The 19498-nt window shown below is 39.9% G+C and overlaps 1 protein-coding gene across 4 annotated transcripts in view; it reads left to right on the top strand.

Annotated features, from left to right (window-relative positions):
• Nucleotides 1-17215, top strand: part of LOC138838870 (cell adhesion molecule-related/down-regulated by oncogenes-like) — an 81907-nt gene extending 64692 nt beyond the window's left edge. For all 4 annotated transcript variants that reach the window (XM_070038284.1, XM_070038283.1, XM_070038286.1 and 1 more), the window contains 6 exons: nt 306-428; nt 2042-2263; nt 4615-4895; nt 7536-7615; nt 14214-14491; nt 15651-17215. In XM_070038284.1, the coding sequence (XP_069894385.1) occupies nt 306-428; nt 2042-2263; nt 4615-4895; nt 7536-7615; nt 14214-14491; nt 15651-15814 (1148 nt within the window). In that variant the 3' untranslated portion in view covers nt 15815-17215. The remainder of the gene's footprint in view (nt 1-305; nt 429-2041; nt 2264-4614; nt 4896-7535; nt 7616-14213; nt 14492-15650) is intronic.
• The last annotated feature ends 2283 nt before the right edge of the window (nt 17216-19498 follow it).

Genomic DNA, 19498 nt, shown 5'->3' with positions numbered 1-19498 from the left:
ACTGGGAGACCCTGACTCAAAGACCCACTGAGCTCTGTAGCACTGGGAGCAGAAGCTAAGTGTCTCCTAGTGGAATTTGCTTTTTTGTAGATTCTGAGCAACACACACAGACACACACACACAGACACACACACACACACACACACACACACACACACACACACACAATGCTTAGAGGAAATACGTCTTTATCCCATCAACACTACATAGATGATGATGGATGTTGTTCCTATGGAGTAATTACCTTGACTTTGTCATTTACGTTGTGTGATGTGTGAAGCCTGGGTTTTATTTCTCTTTTCTAGGTTCAAAGCAGTGGCACATGATTGGTCATCTGCAGCCAGAAACTTCTTATGACATCAAAATGCAGTGCTTTAATGAAGGTGGAGAGAGTGAGTTCAGCAACGTGATGATCTGTGAAACAAAAGGTAATTTCAGAAGGTTGCGAATCTATGGTTTCTTCCTAGTCCAGAGCTGGAATTCTAATCTCTGCATTACTTCTTCAGACTGTTGATGTGTCTCCCTAAGGAAATTTCTTCTTTGGACCATTGGCTGGATTTGTGCATTCAGACTATACCCACAGAAGTTTAATGTGTGGACTCTAGAACATGTCTGAAAAATTGTCTGCATAAGAACTAATCCTTAGCCGGGCGCTGGTGGCTCACGCCTGTAATCCTAGCTACTCAGGAGGCTGAGATCTGAGGATCGCGGTTCAAAGCCAGCCCGGGCAAGAAAGACCGTGAGACTCCTATCTCCAATAAACCACCAGAAAACCGGAAGTGGCGCTGTAGCTCAAGTGGTAGAGCGCTCGCCTTGAGCTGAAGAGCTGAGGGACAACGCCCAGGCCCAGAGTTCAAGCCCCACGACCGACCAAAAAAAAAAAAAAGAACTAATCCTTTTCATTCATTTCTTTGTGATTCAGTAAATCATCTTCCTTCTCTTTGTCTCCATGAAGGGAGTAGAAATATTTGTTGACTACTTGCTGAGATTTTGAGAATTATGATACTAACAAAACTTAACATGAGTATTAAAGAAGAATGAAGAATAAATAGTGAATCATTCCGAAGGATTTACTCACGAGTAATCATGTGGGATGTAGAAGACCCATTTGCCTCAGAAACTTTTTGATTTCCTTAGGTTTGACCTTAGAATTTTATAATCTGACATATCGTCTAGAGTGGTTATGACTTAACCAACCTCTCTGAGGTCTCCTTCTTAAGGCTTTCATAACAACAGTTAGATTGCAACATGAGTTTGGGAGAAGACAAACTGCTGATAGAATTCTTTTTACTGTCCTCATTTCCCAAATGTCAAAACTGGGGTTTATGGAGGTAAAAAGTAGCTGGCTGGTTGCAGATGGAGCTGAGTTCAAATCTAAGCAGTGTGGTTTCAGGGACTAGGCTAGAACCTCACCCTGCAGCTTTCAAGTAACATGTAGAAGAACAGTAGGAACATGTATTTGGGGAAGAGAGAGAATAGGATTTGAGTTCCACTTGTTAAGTAGATTTTGGAATTTGAATTGCCCAGTTGCCCAAATATGTGACCTTCAAAAGTCTTGGCTTTGAGGAATATGCCAAATATTATACATGCAGTTTTGGGAATCATATATAGTTGTACTGATAGTTTACAGCCATATCTTCTGGTATTGGTTGTTATTTTAATACACAGTAGGAGTCTAGAATATGTAATGCTGGGGCTTGCTACGAAATGTATCAGATGGAGAGATTTCATTCCGCTGCTTATTTTATTTCAGCTGCTTGGGAGTCTCTATAAATACAATTAAGCAGTAGACTAGGGTTAGACCAAGTGTATATTGTTTCTTTGCTTTTATTATTGCTCTAAAATCTGTGGACTAAAACTAAGGTACCCTCCAGTTTTAAGCTTTGGAGCCATCTTTGTGAGTCATTGTTGATCAGATCGTCTCAGGAAGGAGTGTAAACAGACTGGTTCACATTCCTAAGCCAGACCTCCTTCTGAGAGGAAACTGTCTCACAGACTCTATTCATCCTGACATCATGGTTTTCTTTATATACTTAACTAGTGAAACGTGTTCCTGGAGCTTCTGAGTATCCTGTGAAGGACTTGAGTACCCCTCCCAATTCCTCTGGAAGCGGAGGAAATATTGGGCCTGCAACCAACCCTGCCAGAAGCAGTGACATGTTGTACCTGATTGTTGGCTGTGTGCTGGGCGTCATGGTTCTCATTCTCATGGTCTTCATTGCAATGTGCTTGTGGAAGAGTCGCCAACAGAACGCCATACAGAGTGAGCCATTCATAAATATCACCTTGTATTTTCTAATGAGGAGTAGAAAAAAAATTTACTGTCAGAATAAATATGGATCCCTAACACTTTCTTGTACTAGGGACCATGGTATGAAACCTGTCTGATACTCTTCATTCCAAGGAAATAACTTGAAAATAATTCTGTCAGCCAAAGGAAGTGGAGCATCGAATTAAATTGCCCAGTAGAAACAAACACTAAAACGCCCCAACTAAACAGGTCTCTAAGTAAATAGCTGACTAGGTACTGGGACAGTCTGGCTTTGTCAGACCACCAAAGTGGATGAGTTCTTGAGGTGTGAGCTCTGTAGTCACCTAGGAACATCTCCATGCTGGTGGAATCTGGTCAAGGTTAACAGGGGATAGAAATTGCCTGATGGAAAGGAACACAGTAAAGTAATGAAGATGTTGCTAAGCTACTGTCCCTGAGTGACACGGCTAGAAAAACAAACAGTTCCATCCTTGTATCCACTGTATGCTCTACAAGTGTATCTACACAGGTGTGCTTGCAGGGGGCATGGTAGCACTGTTTTGACACTAATAATCTACCTTTCCTGTCACTACAACTATTATATAGTAGGATAGTCAAATCAAGGTGGGATTTTTTTTTCCTACTTCAATGAGAAGGTTATTTGGTTTCCCTTTGACCCCAGAATAAAGAATAAGAGAAATGCAAGAGAATGCCAGAAGTGGCTTCTATCAGTTCTACATGTGTTTAATAGTTCAAGAGAAATAGTGATGTGTTGTGCTTTGGTGATGCTTCCAAAAGGTCGATGGAAAGAGAGGTGTTGGTGTCAGGCTGAAAGGCTTATAATTGCTTAATGAATCATTAGGAGAATCATTAAAAGTATTAATGTTGTTTCCTGAGCAAGATGAATCTAGTTAAAGTTGTTCTTCTTAGAGATCTGATAAATGATTTTAAAAAGTTTTTTGAGACTGGGACTCTAACTTGGTCTCTGATATTTTCACTCATTGGCTGATGTTGTATTGCCTGAGCCACACCTCCAATCCCACTGAAAATATGATTTTAAATGGAAAATTTCTGTAAGATTGTTCACTCATTCCAGGAAGGTTTTCTTCTGTATGTCCAGACACTTTGCTGGACTTTGATGATAAATAAAGTAAAAATGCGCCTTGCTCTCTCAAAGGACATAAGCTAATGGAGAAGATAGGCAGATATTCTGACAATTACACACCTGTTGAGAAAAGCATGGGAGGAAGAGAGAAGGGCCAGGCGTGGTGGTTGCTAATACCTTTGAAGAATTTATCAGAACCCTGACAACAAATCCTGTACATTTTATATATTGTAATTTCCAAAGGATTTCTTATCTATCTGATAGTTGTACCTCTGGAAATCAGAATGTATTTAAATGCTTTTAATATAAGGAAATAGACTAGTTCTTTGCCTTTGATAGCACACCACCTTCCAGAGGGTTGTAATGACTAAAGAGCTCCCTGAACATATCATTAGTGAATGAACATGGCACTCTCCTCTTACTTAAGAGTGTCATTTATTGCTGCTCAAACTATGCTACCTAAAGCTAATCTTTTGTAGTTGTTCAACAGAGTCTTTTGTCAGTTCTTTGAAGTGTGTAGGAATTGAAGCACTTTTTCTTAGCATTGCCAGTAGTTGGATATTGTCTACTTACAGTTTATTCGTTCTCTACTGACTGTTTTTTTTTTTGGGGGGGGTGTCCAGTTGTGAGGCCTGAACTCTGGGCCTAGGCGCTGTCCCTCAGCTCTTCAGCTCAAGGCTAGCACTCTACCACTTGAGCCACAGCACCACTTCCGGCTTTTTTCTTTTTGCTTATGTGGTGCTGAGGAATTGAACCCAGGGCCTCACGCATGCAAGGCAAGCGCTCTACCACTGAGCCACTTTCCCAGCCCCTATTGACTGTTTTTCTATGGTTATTTTTTCTTCTATTAACAGTCATAACAGACTCAAGGTTCCTCCCCATTGTCAAGAAAAAACACCAGAGTAACTTTATTAAAACTGCTGGAAGATTTTTTAGAATGCCTTCTCTTTTTTTTTGGTCATGGGGCTTGAACTCTGGGCCTGGGCGCTGTCCCTCAGCTCTTCAGTTAAGAAGAGCTAACCACCTGAGCCACAGTACCACTTCCAGCTTTTTCTGTTTATGTGGTACTAAGGAATGGAACCCAGGGCCTTATGCATACCAGGCAAGCACTCTTTCACTGAGCCACCTTCCCAGCCCTAGAATGCTTTTAAAAAAAGTAATCCTATTTGTAATTTCTTAGGGGTTTCATTAATAGAACTTCCTTAGCAAGGAGGTTATTTCAGTATTTGACTTTGTATTTCTTTTGTTCTCTTAACAGAATATGACCCACCAGGATATCTCTACCAAGGGTCAGATATCAATGGACAGATGGTGGAATATACCACTCTCTCACCCACAAATCGGATCAATGGGAATGTCCATGGAGGCTTCCTAGGCAATGGCAACCTCAGTAATGGCTGCTCCCATCTCCACCACAAGGTCCCTAATGGAGTCAATGGAATCCTGAATGGGAATTTAAATGGAGGGCTTTATTCTGCACACACAAACTCGCTAACAAGAACGCACATGGAGTTTGAACATTCTCATCATCTAGTGAATGTAAGAGACTTGATTATAAATAATAGCTTTGCTCTGCTAAGGGTCAGCAGACTTGACTTTCTTCAATGGAGAAACCTTACAGGTTCACAGGGATGCAAATGGTATTTAGCACTACGAGCACCTGAACAGAGCAATCTTGATTATTCTGCTCTCATTAGGTAATAGTTACATTTGTTAGCCTGGTATCTATTTTTTAAATTATTTAACATCGAAATGGAATCCCACTGAAAAACAGGTCCAGAGTTCTTGTCATGATGAAGAAGAAATACCACTAGCCCAGACCAGATGCTTGACATTTTATTTATGTGGATTTCATTCTAAAAACCCAAATGCTGAGAAGTCTAGCTGATGGGGAAACTTGATTACAGCAAGCTGGGAACAAAAGCATTGGAAGAGAGCAGCATGCTATATTGTTACCCTATGAAAGAAGCAGCTAGAATGCAGTACCTACTGTTGCCATGCAGGGTAGAAGACCAGTATCATTATGTTTTCTGATTCTTCAAAACATCTATAATTCTAGGTGAAATTACCAGATGTATACATGCTGGGATCTAACCCAGTTTTTGTTTTTGTTTTTCCCTATACTGAGTGTCAAACCCAGGCCAGGCCACATGGTAGGCAAGTGTTACACCATTGAGCGACAACCCTAAAACCCAGAGTTTTGGCAGTGTTATGTAGACCATGCAAAACATCCCTGTAAACTACCAGATTGTGACGTCTAGACGTGTTGAGTTTGTTTTTCACAGTGTGTTTTGTTGTAGTGGTTTTGTACAATTTTAGAATGCTAGTATTCTTTAGCTGCCACAAGGAAAGGCAATCCCTTTAAAAACTCCTTGATTTTAGAGATAACTCACTATTTATTTTGAAATGAGACTAGAATAACTATATATTTTAGGTTTATACCTGTTTAAGGTTTTTCTGTACTAGGAAGTTAATTATACTCTTTTTATTTTTTTTACCATAGATAATTTGTTTAGTTGGTTGAATTAAACATTTAGTTTCTGCCATTGTTCTGACTTCAGAGAAACTTGCCTTCACCCACAATTAGAAGCTTACAGTTGATTTTTTAATCTCAATTTTAATAAATTTTGTAATTTTATAATAATAAATATTTATGATAATAAATAAATTTTATGAAAATATTGCCTTAGGAAAACAAAACTGTAATACAAGGATTTATATCATAAAGCTAGAAACCTATGGCTTTTATGTGACTGAGTTTTTGTATGTTATACAAAAAATATCTAATTTGCTTTAATGTATCTCATCACCAAAGGAGAATGATGGTTTCATTATTTTGTGGAGAAGACTTTCTAATCTTTTTTTTTGGTCACCAATTCTACTACTAACATTTATCGGAAAAGGTCAGGGAGAAAACTTTAAGGTTTGAATAGTACATGCCGTTTCATAAGAAGGCAAAGTAAGACTAATGTTTGTTTTGAACAGAGAATTTTGTGTTTTCTGAACAATGCCTTGCTATTTCAATAATCGTTGCCCTATTAGGTATATAACTTTAGAACTTATCTGTGATTTTAACCCATTCATTTTCTTACTCTTCTCTCCTGGGTGGGAGAAAATGAGGACATTTTTTTTCAAGTGCCAGTGATCATTAAAATCATTGAATTAACTTTCACTGGCTGGAATAAATATACCATCTTGCTAGATGGGTTTATTCTTCATTCTCTGAGCCTTTAGAGCCTGCCCTCACTGATTGATATAGTATAGGAATACTCTTTCTCTCCATGGATCAGAAATGCTAGAGCAAATTTCAGTCTTTTGGTTTGCTCCGATTCTGGCTCTTGTTAGGAGATGAATGGAAATGGAAAGTATTCCAGGGAAAACAATCGCCTGAACTTTTCCTAACCTTGAAGGCCTGCCTCTGGTCAGGGTGCAGTGGGACAACTCTCACACCCTTATCAAATTCACTTCTGCTCTTTGTCACCAGCAAGCAGAACTTTGACTCTGAGGCCAGTTCAGGTTTTAACTTCATATTTGCCATTCTGTATATCAAGTGAGCACTTTACAATGAGGTATGTGTTAATCTGGGCATTTTCTTTAATGGCTAGGCAGTTTCCGCCAAAAGCAACAGCAAAATATTAATACTGCCCTCCAAGTCACTGCTGGCTGAGAATCAACTCCATCTGGAAAAATATGACATGTCTTAAACCTTAGTGTAGTCAAGTGAACAGAACTAATCGAAATAATTACAGGAAAATGAAGATGAGATGAGTTTGTGACATCATACTAACAGACTTCACGCCCTGTCACTCCCAACTAGCATCACATCACATTTTTCCATGACTGCTGAGAAAGAAAAAAAATGAATAAGAGGTTATGATCTGTGCTGTATTTTGGGAGCCAGTAGATTTGAACCTCTAAAGGGAAATGACTAACCTCCTCCCTTCGTTTATTTGCCTTTCTCTAGGACCGAAATGCATGAAAAAGGGTAGTAAAGTGTTTGGAGTACAGTTTAATATTGTGAAGAATAAATAAGAAGTATAGCATTGCTCAGAGAGTTGGTTAAAATGTACCATGAACTTATTGATTATGGACATGTATTTGTGATTCATTGGCCAGTGGTCTATGACATTCAGCTTGTGTTCTCTCTCTCTCTCTCTCTCACATTTCCTTCCTGACTAGGGTGGAGGAGTGTACACAGCAGTCCCTCAGATTGACCCTCTGGAATGTGTTAACTGTCGAAATTGTCGAAACAACAATAGGTATGTTAATATGTACCAGAACAAAGTGGCATAAGGCATATGTTTTCCTTCCTGTTCTTTTCCTGCGGCAAAGGAAAGTCTTAAAATGCTGCCTAAGGTATAAGATACTTGCAGTCTTAAATTCAGGGCCATTGTTACTTTCTGCTTTATAATTTTGTTCTTTCTCTGCCTGGCTTTCTTTACACATAGCCTGACAATATTTAAGGCTTTGTTGCTCATGGAAATGATATTCAAAGGAAGAATCATTCTCTACATACTGCCATAATCTTTTCTTACCTATTATTTTCCACTCTATGTGTTGGGATATTAATAAATGAGCCTATGTTTGACCTCTAAGGAAAAAAACTCCACAACTCCTGTGTACATAATATTTTCATAGTAACATTACTGATTTTTTTTAACTAGATTATTCATTTTAATTGCTAAAAGCTTAGGGTTAAGTAGCAAAACCTTGCTGATTTTTAATTATTTATTTTAAATTTTAAAGTGATATAGACCCAGTCTTTGATACAGGATAGAATTATATAGAGGAATGTATGTATTTCAATTTTCACATGGAGAAACTAGATACAGTGGTACCATCCTAGCACCCAGGAGGCTGACACAAAAGGATCACCAGTTTGAGGCCAGCCCAGGCTACTTGGTGAGTTTAAAGCCAGCCTGGACTACATAGTGAGAACCCATCTCAAAAGAACAAACAGATGGGCTGGGAAGGTGGCTCAGTGGTAGAGCGCTTGCCTGGCATGCATGAGGCCCTGGGTTCGATTCCTCAGCACCACATAAGCAAAAAGAAAAAAGCCGGAAGTGGCACTGTGGCTCAAGTGGTAGAGCGCTAGCCTTGAACTGAAGAGCTGAGGGACAGTACCCAGGCCCAGAGTTCAGGCCCCATGACCAGACCCCCCCCAAAAAAAATTTAAAAAAACAGACAAAATAAAAACAAAAAACAAATAAACTTCAACACATAGAAAGCTTTTTATGCTACCACTTGTTATTTGAATTCCAAAGGATTATTAAGCTTCTAAAAGTTGTGTCAGAAATCTTGATTCACTACTCAGCATAATAATGACACTGGATTCTAATTCTATACCTAAAAAGACATCATTAGTACAGAAAATATTTAGAGTATGGATTGCACTTTGGATATTTCATGATTGAAAAAGGGTTTGAACTATATTTTAAAAATAAATTTAAAGACCAAGTTGTCTCTGAGAGTTATTCACACCAGAATTTCAAGAAAGATCTGGTTAATTGTAGAATTAAATGTACATTGTTTTGGCTGGGTACTGTGGCTCACACCCATAATCTCAGCAACTTGAGAAGTAGAGATCAGAAAGATAGAGGTTTAAGCAAAAAGTTACCAAGACTTTTTGCCAACAAATAGGCCAGGCTTGGTGGGATATGTCTGAATCCCAACTGTGCTAAGGCCCCATGTTAGATGATCACAGTTTGAGGCCAGTCTGGACAAAAAGTTGAGATTATAGAGACTTTTTGTTAGCACTTACTTAACCTGTTGAAAAATTCCTATATTATTTAGAACCATCTCCCTGTTTTATGTATTAAAATTTACATGTTGGGGCTGGGAAGGTGGCTTAGTGGTAGAGTGCTTGCCTTGCATGCATGAGGCCCTGGGTTCAATTCTTAAGCACCACATAAGCAGAAAAAGCTGGAAATGGATCTGTGGCTCTAGTGGTAGAGCTCTAGCCTTGAGCTGAAGAGCTGAGGGATAGCGCCCCCGCCCAGAGATTAGACCCCATGACTGACAAAAAAAAAAAAAAAAAGTTACTTGTTAGGTATTTAATTTCCAAATGACTTTCAATTTTAAAATGTTCATACATGGAAGCCATGTCTGAGCTTGTCACAGATCACCACATTTGGTTAGGTAACATGCTAATGAACACAAGCTGCTCCTATGCTTGGTCAGTGATCGGATGGATTCCTTATAACAGATGGTTTTCCCTGGATTTAAACTAGATTGTTCTCATGGCCATCAGCAGATGTTGCCTCTCCCTACATATTAGAATGGCATAATGAGAAGACCTTTGGTCTAAGAATAAGAAGTACTGGGCTTTGCTGCTTCTTAAACCTCTGATATTTGGGGAAGTTATATAGCATCTCTGAGGCTCTTTCCTTTCTAGAAAAAAAAAAATGAAAAGATTGTCCCAAGTAATATAAAATTGCACCCACCATAATCTAATTATAGACTTTGGTAAAGATGTGTCTTTATGATAAAATACCATCTTATTACTAAAAATACTCTCCATTTCCTTAAAAGCATTTAAGCAACCTTTGTCATCTTGAATTTGTGGCCATTTGTATGTATGGAAGTATAAGTATGATCATGTACTAGGATTTACCTTCAGAAAGCCTACAGTTAGTAATGGTTCTCAGAGCGAGAAATATAATGAATAGAGTTCAAAGAATCATGGTGAATCTTACAATTTTATATGTAAAACAGAAAAAACCTTATTTTTGTAATAAACAGCAGAAGAGTATGCGATTTTTACATTAATCAAAAGGAAACTCTGGCCTAGTAACATCCATCCTGATTCATGTGAAGCTTTCTGAGAAGAAAGTCGTGTTTTTGCTCAATGAATGGTAGGCATGTACAGCTTAGATTGAAGGAAAGAGACCAGGTAGATATCACTGTAAGGAAGGCCTTTGTATACACACTGGTCTTGGGGTCAGGGTGTAGATGGAGACTAAAATAGAGATTTAGGAACATTTGTATGCAAGTGTTCAGATTAAAAAACAAATAAGATCATCTAGAGGCAATAACCTGGCTGATTATTTTTATATATTTAATCTAAGACTTAATTTACTTTTATTTCCTGCATCTTTACTGTGATTATACATTTTCATAAGATATCTTACTATTTTTTTTACTTACTTCCTTGATATATCACCAAAAAATAAAAGAGGAGAGAAAGAGAGCTGTAAAATAAGGAGAGTGAGAAGGAAAAAGACAATTCATTTATTTATTCACCCAGCAAACGTTGGCAAAGGTCTACAGTTACCAGTGCTAAACTGGATGCAGCAGACATAGCAGTGAGCCAGAGAGATATGCCCTTGCCTGCATGGCGCTTAGAGTTTGGTTTAGGAGAAGACATACCTTTCTCATAAATGACATAAATCAGAACTGTGGATATACAATTAAAGTTAGATGCTTTAAAGGAAAAGTCAAGGAGGGTATGTTAGAGAGGAAAGACCTCTCTAGGCAACGACATTTTTTGCTAATCTCCGAAGAATTTGTAAAATCAAGTAAAAGAGGAAGGGATAGGTTTGGAGCTTTCCCAGCAGAGAATTCTATTTATTCCAATCTCTAGTAATGCAGAATGCGTAAAGCCCCAGAGAATCTAAAGAAGGTGGATGTAGAAGGGACTGAGGAAATGAAAGGTGCAGAGGTCAAAAGGGAGAGAAATCACATCACTCAGAACCATGTTGAGTAAGTGAAGGATTTCCTCAGGATAGCATCATGAGAAGGCTGGTTTCTAAGAACACTCTGGATACCATTCGAAGAATAAATGGGTTGAAGTCTAGGAGGGGAACAGTGTGGGGACAGTTAGGATAGCAGTTGTAATCGTCCAGATGAGAAATAGTGAATTAGGGTAGTTGAACATGTGGAGACAGCATGAAGAATTAGAGAGATTTAGAATTTAGCAGTAGATAAGTTTGGGAGATTGAAACAAAAATAAAAATTAGAGTAATTAGAAGGGGAGGGTAGTGGAAGGAAGAGTCAAGGATGGATCTAGGTAGTTGGGTGCAATCACTGAGCTAGGAAACACTACAGTGATGAGTGATTTACCCAATAGTGTCTTGTGTGGCCCACCCTCTTAGATGTGACGTTGCCCCCAACAAACTCATGTTTCATGTCCCATTGCTGCCCAAACACTCTTCAGGTCTCCCTTACGGTCCTTCCTACACGGACCCTCACCTGTACTGGGTCCTGTTGCTCCAGTTTCCTTTCTCTCTACCTCTTCAGGTTTAGACGTGAATGTATTTCCTTGAGTGGACTTTTAGGAAGCAAGTCATTACCCACCTTTAGTCCCTTTTTTTAATCACTATAGCTTAGCAATAGCTGTCTGGGGAGAAACATTGCCTGAGTTGATGTATAAACTGGAGGAAGCATGATTGGAATAATAATTGAAAGATGAGCAAGAGGAGAGGGTGGCACTGTGGGGAAGTTTGATTTTACTCTACAGACTTTGTGGTATGTTATGAATGCCTGCCTGCCTGCCTGCCTGCCTCACTGGATTTCCTTAGCTGGAACCTTTTCAGGTTTTTAACCCAGTAAGAAAGAGTTCACTGTGAGAATCTAGAAAGAAGCATATTTAGTGGAACTTTGCAAGATGACGTTTCCCTCTTTCTCAATTGAGAAATCTTTCTATGGGACAGGCATTTCAAGAATTAAACAAAGCTGGGCACTGGTGGCTCACACTTGTAATCCTAGCTACTCAAGACATTGAGATCTGAGGATCATGGTTCAAAGCCAGCCCAGGCAAGAAAGTTCGTGAGACTCTTACCTCCAATAAACTACTCAGAAAAAGCTGGAAGTGGAACTGTGGCTCAAACGGTAGAGCCTTGAGCACAAAGAAGCTCAAGGACAGTGCCCAGGCCCTAATAAGTTCAAGCCCCATGACTGGCAAAAATTAAAAAATTATTAATCAAATACGTCAAAAGCTGTTTGCCTCTCTCCTCATTTAGATGCAGTATTGCAGCTCTGGATATGTAATCAGTGTGGTTTGTCAGTTGGCTTGGCTAGTTTAATGGGAAGGGATTGACATTAAATGGGATCTGTTTGCCATCCGTCTTGATAGTTTGTTAAGAGAAAGTAGAGAGGACACTGATGAAATTCACAGATGAACAAACTAAGGTCCCATCAGGAAAGAACAAGAAATTAAGGGGCCTAGTGAGACTGGAAATGGACAGGAAGTAGCCAATCAAAACTCAGCTTGAAGAAATGTATATAACTCATCTAGTGGGGGGAAATGTACAAGCTACGTGGCTGATAGTCAAGAAGAGAACAAAAACTCTTGGGGATAGCACTCTGGAATATATAGATCATACAAACCATCTCCAAGTGTTTTTGCAGTGACACCCTCAAAAGCCTGTGTGCTCTTACATTTGGGAGCTCTTTCACAACTGAAGCCACATGTGCTCCAATGAAAACTGGGTACAGAGATGAACAGAGAGTACTTTAGGGGTTCTTTCAGGCCAAGGATTTGATTTACTTTGTTGGTTTGTTAATTGCTCAGCATACCTTCACTCTTCCTTCTAGCAGATCAATTTGTTATTGCTGATCGTTTTGTATAAACTTAGTATCTTCCTTTTGAAGAAGTTATATATCTTCCTCATCTGTTTTCTGTTTCTTATATGAAGGCCAGGGTTCTGTTGTCAGAGAGTGGTGCTTTGGGTCGTTTATTTACTTGGTTGTTTGTCAGTTGTTTGGGGGTCAGTTCACTAATGCACCCCAGTCTTGTTTCCCAGCATTTATAGTCACCTCCAATGCAGTGGCCACTGGTAAATTAAGTCCCCAAAGGAAACTCCTAGTCTGATACTGGGCATTGTAGCTTCTAGCAGTTTGACAGTGAGAATGGAGGATGGGACCTTGGAAGAATGTCATCAGGATTCTACTAGCTCCCTGCATGAGACACAATGGCATGAGGAAACAGCAGAGATGAGCTGAATATTAAACCATCACCAAAATATAACTTTCAGAAGTCTCCCAAGTACCTGCATGAAAATAAGCATCACGCATCCAAGAGATTCATAGTTAGTCCTTGCCTCAGGGATAATCAAAAGAGAGACTGTGGGCTAGACTGCGGTTTAGTGGGATCACATGGGTTCCATTCCCATGCGTGCATGTGTGCATGCACACGCACATGCATACACACAATACACACACACACATACACACTGCAAAACTTACATAATGATTTAGCCTAATTGCAGCAACTCTTCATAATCATGTTTAACAAATATTTAGCCATGTAATCAGAAATGGAATAGTTCTCTAGAAAATATTTCAGAAATAGCCAAAATATATTTAGTCAACTTCTAACTACCTTTGTTTTCCAAATACAATCCTGCATCTGTACTATTCAGATGGTTAAATAATATTTTACTATTTTTTGTGTGATGCCATTTTCCTATCTTATAGGTTAGTCAGACAGGCCAAAAGATTTTCTTAATAAATTGATAGGTCCCAGACAACCTGAACTCTTAAAAAGTAGCACAGACTTTTGTGTATGATAAACCTGGTGTTTTCTGGTTAATTAGAGGTGGAGTCTGTGGACTTTTCTAACCCAGGCTGGCTTCCAATTTAGCTCAGCCTCCCAAGTAGCTAGGATTACAGGTGTGAGCAAGCAGTACCCAGCAAGGTTCTGTTCTTGTGATTTGCCTTTTGATACATTCTCCTGCAGTATTCCACCGTAGCTGTAATTTTTGAGTTCTTGGTATTTCAAGGCATAATAATCATAAAGTCATTTTTAAGTACCAGTGTTCATTTAAAAAATCTGTATATACAATACCAAATGCTATTTCAGATTCTAATTATTGATGCCCCTGAGACACTCCTGTTTCTTTGGTTTAAACTCTGCAGGTGTTTTACCAAGGCCAGCAGCACATTGAGCAACAGTGCCCTCTCTGTGGTCCCCGTGGGAGCCCCTTACCCTCAAGACAGCCTGGAAATGAAGCCCCTCCGAGCCATGAAGATGCCTGTGTGTCTGGCTTCCACTGTCTCTGACTGTGGCCAGTTTCCTGAGGAGAGCTTCAAGGACAGTGTGGTACTAACACCTACCCAACACTCCTGCTGTCAGGACAACACAAATGATGTCAACTCTGAGTCCACAGAAGATGACCCAGCAGAGTTTAACAGAGGTACGGGAGGGTGTTTTAAACTATGGCTTTCTCAATGGTCTCTGATGGGTTCACCTATTTCCTACAAGACAGAGTGAAGGTTTAAGAAACTTCAAGAAAAGATAGGTTGGATAAAGGATTATTTGAAATCCTGTTATGACCTCCTCACGTCTCATGCTGTTAATCACATTTGAGATAATTAATAGACCCAAATAGGCTTGGGTTTTCTTTGTACCTGCTGAGAGAATGACACCTTTATGATATGAGGTGAGTTTGCTTGTTTGTTTTTTAATTTTGGAAGTACTGAGGTTTGAATTTATGGCCTTGCACTTACCAGGCAGACACTCAACTCGAGCCCTTTTGGCTATAGTTTTTTTTTTTTTTTTTTTTAAATGGGGCCTTGGATTTATGCCTGCCTTAACCTACACCATGGTCCTCCTATTTATGCTTCCTAGATATCTGGCATGTATACCACATCCAGATTTTATTGCTTGAGATGGTATCTGGTCAATTTTTTGCTAAAGTTGGCCTGGAACTCTGCCTCTTGAGTAGCTATGGTTACAGGTATGAGCCACCATACCCAACTAAGCTTTCTTTAAGATAGTTACTTTAGAGTTTTTAGAGGTATTCAACCTAAAGACTTTTAGGCTTTTTAAACCTACTGTCTCTCACAAATTTAAACCAAATATAATTGGACTCTACTTTGGCTCATTGTTCCTTCTCTATTGCTCAACATTACTATTTTTAAAATCCTGGGTAAAAACCAGCCTTTATAGCCAGGTGCCAGTGGTTCATGCCTGTAATCCTACTCTAGAGGCTAAAATCTGAGGATTGAGGTTCAAAGCCAGCCCAGGCAGGAAAGTCCATGAGACTCTTATCTCCAATTAACTACCAGAAAACCGGAAGTGGAACTGTGACTCAAAGTGGTAGTGCTCTAGTCTTGAGCTTCTGGGACAGTACCCAGGCCCTGAGTTCAAGCCCTAGGACTGGCAAAAAATAAAAATAAAAATAAATAAATAAATAAAAAAAAATATACACACACACACATATACATATATATATGTGTGTTTATATATGTATATATATGTATATGTGTGTGTGTGTATATATATATATATATATATATATATATATATCCTTTGTTGTTTCATCGTGTTCCCCAACCCTTTCTGTTTTTCAGGAGACAACTATCTCCATTCAGAAACAGAAAACAAAACTTTAAATTGGAACCCTCTCATTTTGTCACCTGTCTCAGAAGACTGTACTGAGAAGACAACATGGTCTCCTCCTGGCATTCCTTTAGACAGCCCATCAGGGGTCCTTCAGCAACCTCAGGAAACCTGAGGATGATCATGCTCCCACTGCAAGCTAGTAACTGCACACACCGGCCCGGGGATGGACAGTATGAAGGCCATGCATTCAAATCAGAGAAAGCATTATTTATTTTTTTGTAGTCGTAATGTCATGAATGTATCTTAAAATGTGTGCCCTTTTATATTATTTATGCTGTAGAAGTTTCCTCCTCCATTTCTTCCTTTCCTTTCAATAGGAAATGGCCTCATCTTTCCTAGTTTTCAAGCATTTGGAGAATGAGAGGTCATTCTGTGATAGTAAGAACTCATGTCGTGGGGTCCAGTGTTGCTGACCAATTCAGTAAGAAGGGAATTGCCCAGTCCATTTGAAGTTTGCCACTAGCCATATTTCCAGATAGAAAGCTGTCATTTGATATTGTGTTATCAGACGTTCTAAGAATGTTTTGAAACCAACCACAAGTGTGACCTAATGTTTATAATAGCAGGATTGGCTGATGAATTGTATGAGTGCCTTTCACCACAGTGCTAATAAGACCTGCTGACTCACTTTCTGTCTGCACGTGAGCACAAGTAATGTTCAATCTCAAGGCACTAATTACTAAGCGGTATTATGAAGCAGGAAGAGTGCAAGGTCTGGTTGGATTATTGCCCTATGCAGAAAGGAAACCAAGGCCAGAGAGAAAAAAAAATCAGTGCCTTAATGTCCCACTGCTTTTCAAAATACATGCTTGAAACTAACATTAGTTTCCTATCACAAGAGAGTGTATGAATCAACTTTCTATATAACTGCATCCATCTTCCCCAACATATGTCTATATCTCTTATATATAGAACTGTTAGTGAAAATGTATTGTCTCAGCTGGGCCACTATGCAAGGGTTAACTTCCAGGGGAATGTAGTAGATGATTCCCTAGTTGAATGTTAGGCTGGTATAGAAGTTGGTGTAGATGCTAGTACCTATCGTGTATAAGATTGATCTTCCATGTTGCTTTACTGCAGTTTGCCTTGTTTTGGAGGGAGTAATCTGCAGCCCTTTGCTCTGTGACTAGCACAGGACAAAAGCCTAGCACACAGAATACGAAAACCTACCCTGTGTGTCTTGCCAATTAAGTTAGAGTGATACTTTTAGAAAATTTGGGGGAGTCCCGTGTTCAGGTGGTCATTCTGACTCACAAAACAGAAGTATGGTCAAAGAAAGCCATAGGTCAGAAACTGCTTTTAAAGAATGAGGTTGTATATGGGACACTGTCCACAGGAAGAGAAAAATTACCTTTTAGGCAATCTCATTGTGGACTGCTTTATTTATATTATTAGTAACGCTGTTTTAAGTGTTATCCCTTTTATTGTATTTTATTTATAAAAATGCCTTTATGTATTGAGATATATGAATATGAATATAAATATAAATATATAATTGCCTTTATGTTTAGGAGTTACGAGTTCTCTCTTAGTATGAGTTGCTCTGAACTTTCATGCCCTGCACAGTCACCAGACACAGCCCTACCTAATGTCGATTCCCCCAGGAGATGAAAGGCCATAGGACAATGTGGAGAACAGCGGTAACATTTGCAGAGGAACTACTGTGGTCAGTGCTCATTACTGATATCTCACGCAATCATCACAACAAATCTACAAAATAATTGTGGAATTCCCAGGTCAGGCGATGAGCCACAGAGACTTAACTTGAAACCTGGTTTATCTGGAGTCGCCTCCCATTTTTCCATACCACTTTCCAGAAGCGTGTGGTTTACTCTTTTGACAGAAGCAGTCCCATTACGTGTGCTGCTAGCTGCCCCAGCTGTGGAATTTCCCCAAGGCTCTGACTGCAGCCAGGGAAAGGCACCTTCTGGCCTACCAGGGAAGAGCTCTTTGCCTGGTATTTAGTCTTCAGGAATCTATGGTTCAAACTTTGAAACCCCTCCTCTCCCCACCCCACATTGGAGAATTTGATTTTCCCAGCTCAGTGATGGCAAAATCAGTTAGAGCTTCTTCACGTGCCTCTTACCCTAGAGTCCCATGGATTCCTTATTGTACCTAATCTAATCCTCCCCCCCACCCCCCCACTTGATCATTTCCCCAACTCTCTGATTTTCCTCTGCATTACATACTGACCATCATCTGGTGATCGTTGCTATACAGAGTACCTGTTATATTACAATGTTCTTCACCTTTGAAATGGTCTTTTCAAAAAGCATTCCTTGCTAGAGTTTACTTTTGTGTAATGACTGAGTCTCTGAAGACTTAGGCATCCCTTATGACAGATGTCATTCAGCTGCAGCACTGCCAAGAGGCCACCTTTGTGACTGAACTGCACCTGTGTTACTCTCCTTTAACGTAGTGACTGAGATGCATGCTTTGTACCATATTGAAAAGTACTTTTTTTTCTTCCCCTCTCAAAGTTGTAATATGATGTTTGAAATTGTACATATTTTAAGTGATGTAGCTTTCGACAGGTTTTATTTAGTTGACATGATTTTATATTAAAAAGAGAATGCTGCTTTTCATGTTGTCTCCTGTGAAGACGGGGAGACTCAGACATGCCTTGTCTGTTCCCAGTGACCATACTATTTGCATGGAGTGGGTGTAATGTCTTGGAGCTCCATCTTCATCTTCCTCTCCCCTCCCCCCCCAAAAAAGATTCTCCCATGTAGATGCAAGAACCAGGTTAGTTATCTGTGTGCTCTGACTCTGGAGGTCCAGGCCCCGAAGGAACAAACAGGCTCTTGGGCAAATGTTGAATAGGAATGCTGAAGAAATTCTGGTGTGGAGGTAAAGGGATCCTTGGGTCACCAAGCATTTCTTGGGAGGGAGGAGAAGGGAAGTAAGAGAAAGAGGAAGACCTTCCTCACACATTGTCTATGTTTGCCACCTACCCAGGGCCACAGTGTCAGGAATTTCAGAGTAGAAATACAGTCACCTCAAGAGAAGTTTTGTTGCCAGGTACTGGTGGCTCATGCCTGTAACCCTAGCTACTCAGGAGGCTGAGATCTGAGGATTGTGGTTCAAAGCCAGCCCAGGCAGGAAAGTCCATGAGACTCTTATCTCCAATAAACCACTCAGAAAACCAGAAGTGGTGCAGTGGCTCAAGTAGCTTTGAGCTGAAGAGCTGAGGGACAGCGTTTAGGCCCAGAGTTCAAACCCCATGACTGACCAAAAAAAAAAAAAAAAAGTTTTTTTTTACTGCCCTAAAAGGGGGCAGGGGGCAATTTTCTAGGCCTCTCTTCATCAGAAAGCCAACATAATCTTTGGTATCAGATGTGGCCCTTTTGTATTTTATTTCCCATACTTAAATAAGCCTCCTTTAAATCTTAACCCCAGTCCTGAGAGTTTTGGGAGACGCTGAAACCTCTCTTCTAATAAAGTCTAAGTCTGTGAGAACTCAAGTCACTTCTGAAGTTCCTCTCCGTTTTCTGTCTCCCATCAGGCGCCACTTTCCTTATTGCTGGCACATCATCCCTTGGCTGGCTGGCTGTTTCTTCTCATCTGAGTCCCCTGTGGAGGCAGCTCTGAGAGTCCTGACTCCTCGAAGTCAGCTGAACAAGCACTCATTTGTGTTTCACTCTGCTTTCAGACACACACACATAACACACACACTTGGAGCCAGTGACTCATGTTGGCAGCTGACGAAGTGTGACTTTGGAACAGCCTCTCCCCTCTAGTCAGCCAGCTCCCCCAGGCTGGGTGGCTGGATGCTGTTTCTGGAACACCTTTGTGT

Source organism: Dipodomys merriami, unplaced genomic scaffold (genome assembly GCF_024711535.1).
Source record: "Dipodomys merriami isolate MVZ:Mamm:240054 unplaced genomic scaffold, mDipMer1.0.p SCAF_29, whole genome shotgun sequence".
NCBI lineage: Eukaryota > Metazoa > Chordata > Mammalia > Rodentia > Heteromyidae > Dipodomys > Dipodomys merriami.
The sequence above is the reverse complement of the archived record's forward strand: the minus strand, read 5'-3'. Positions and strand labels throughout refer to the sequence as shown.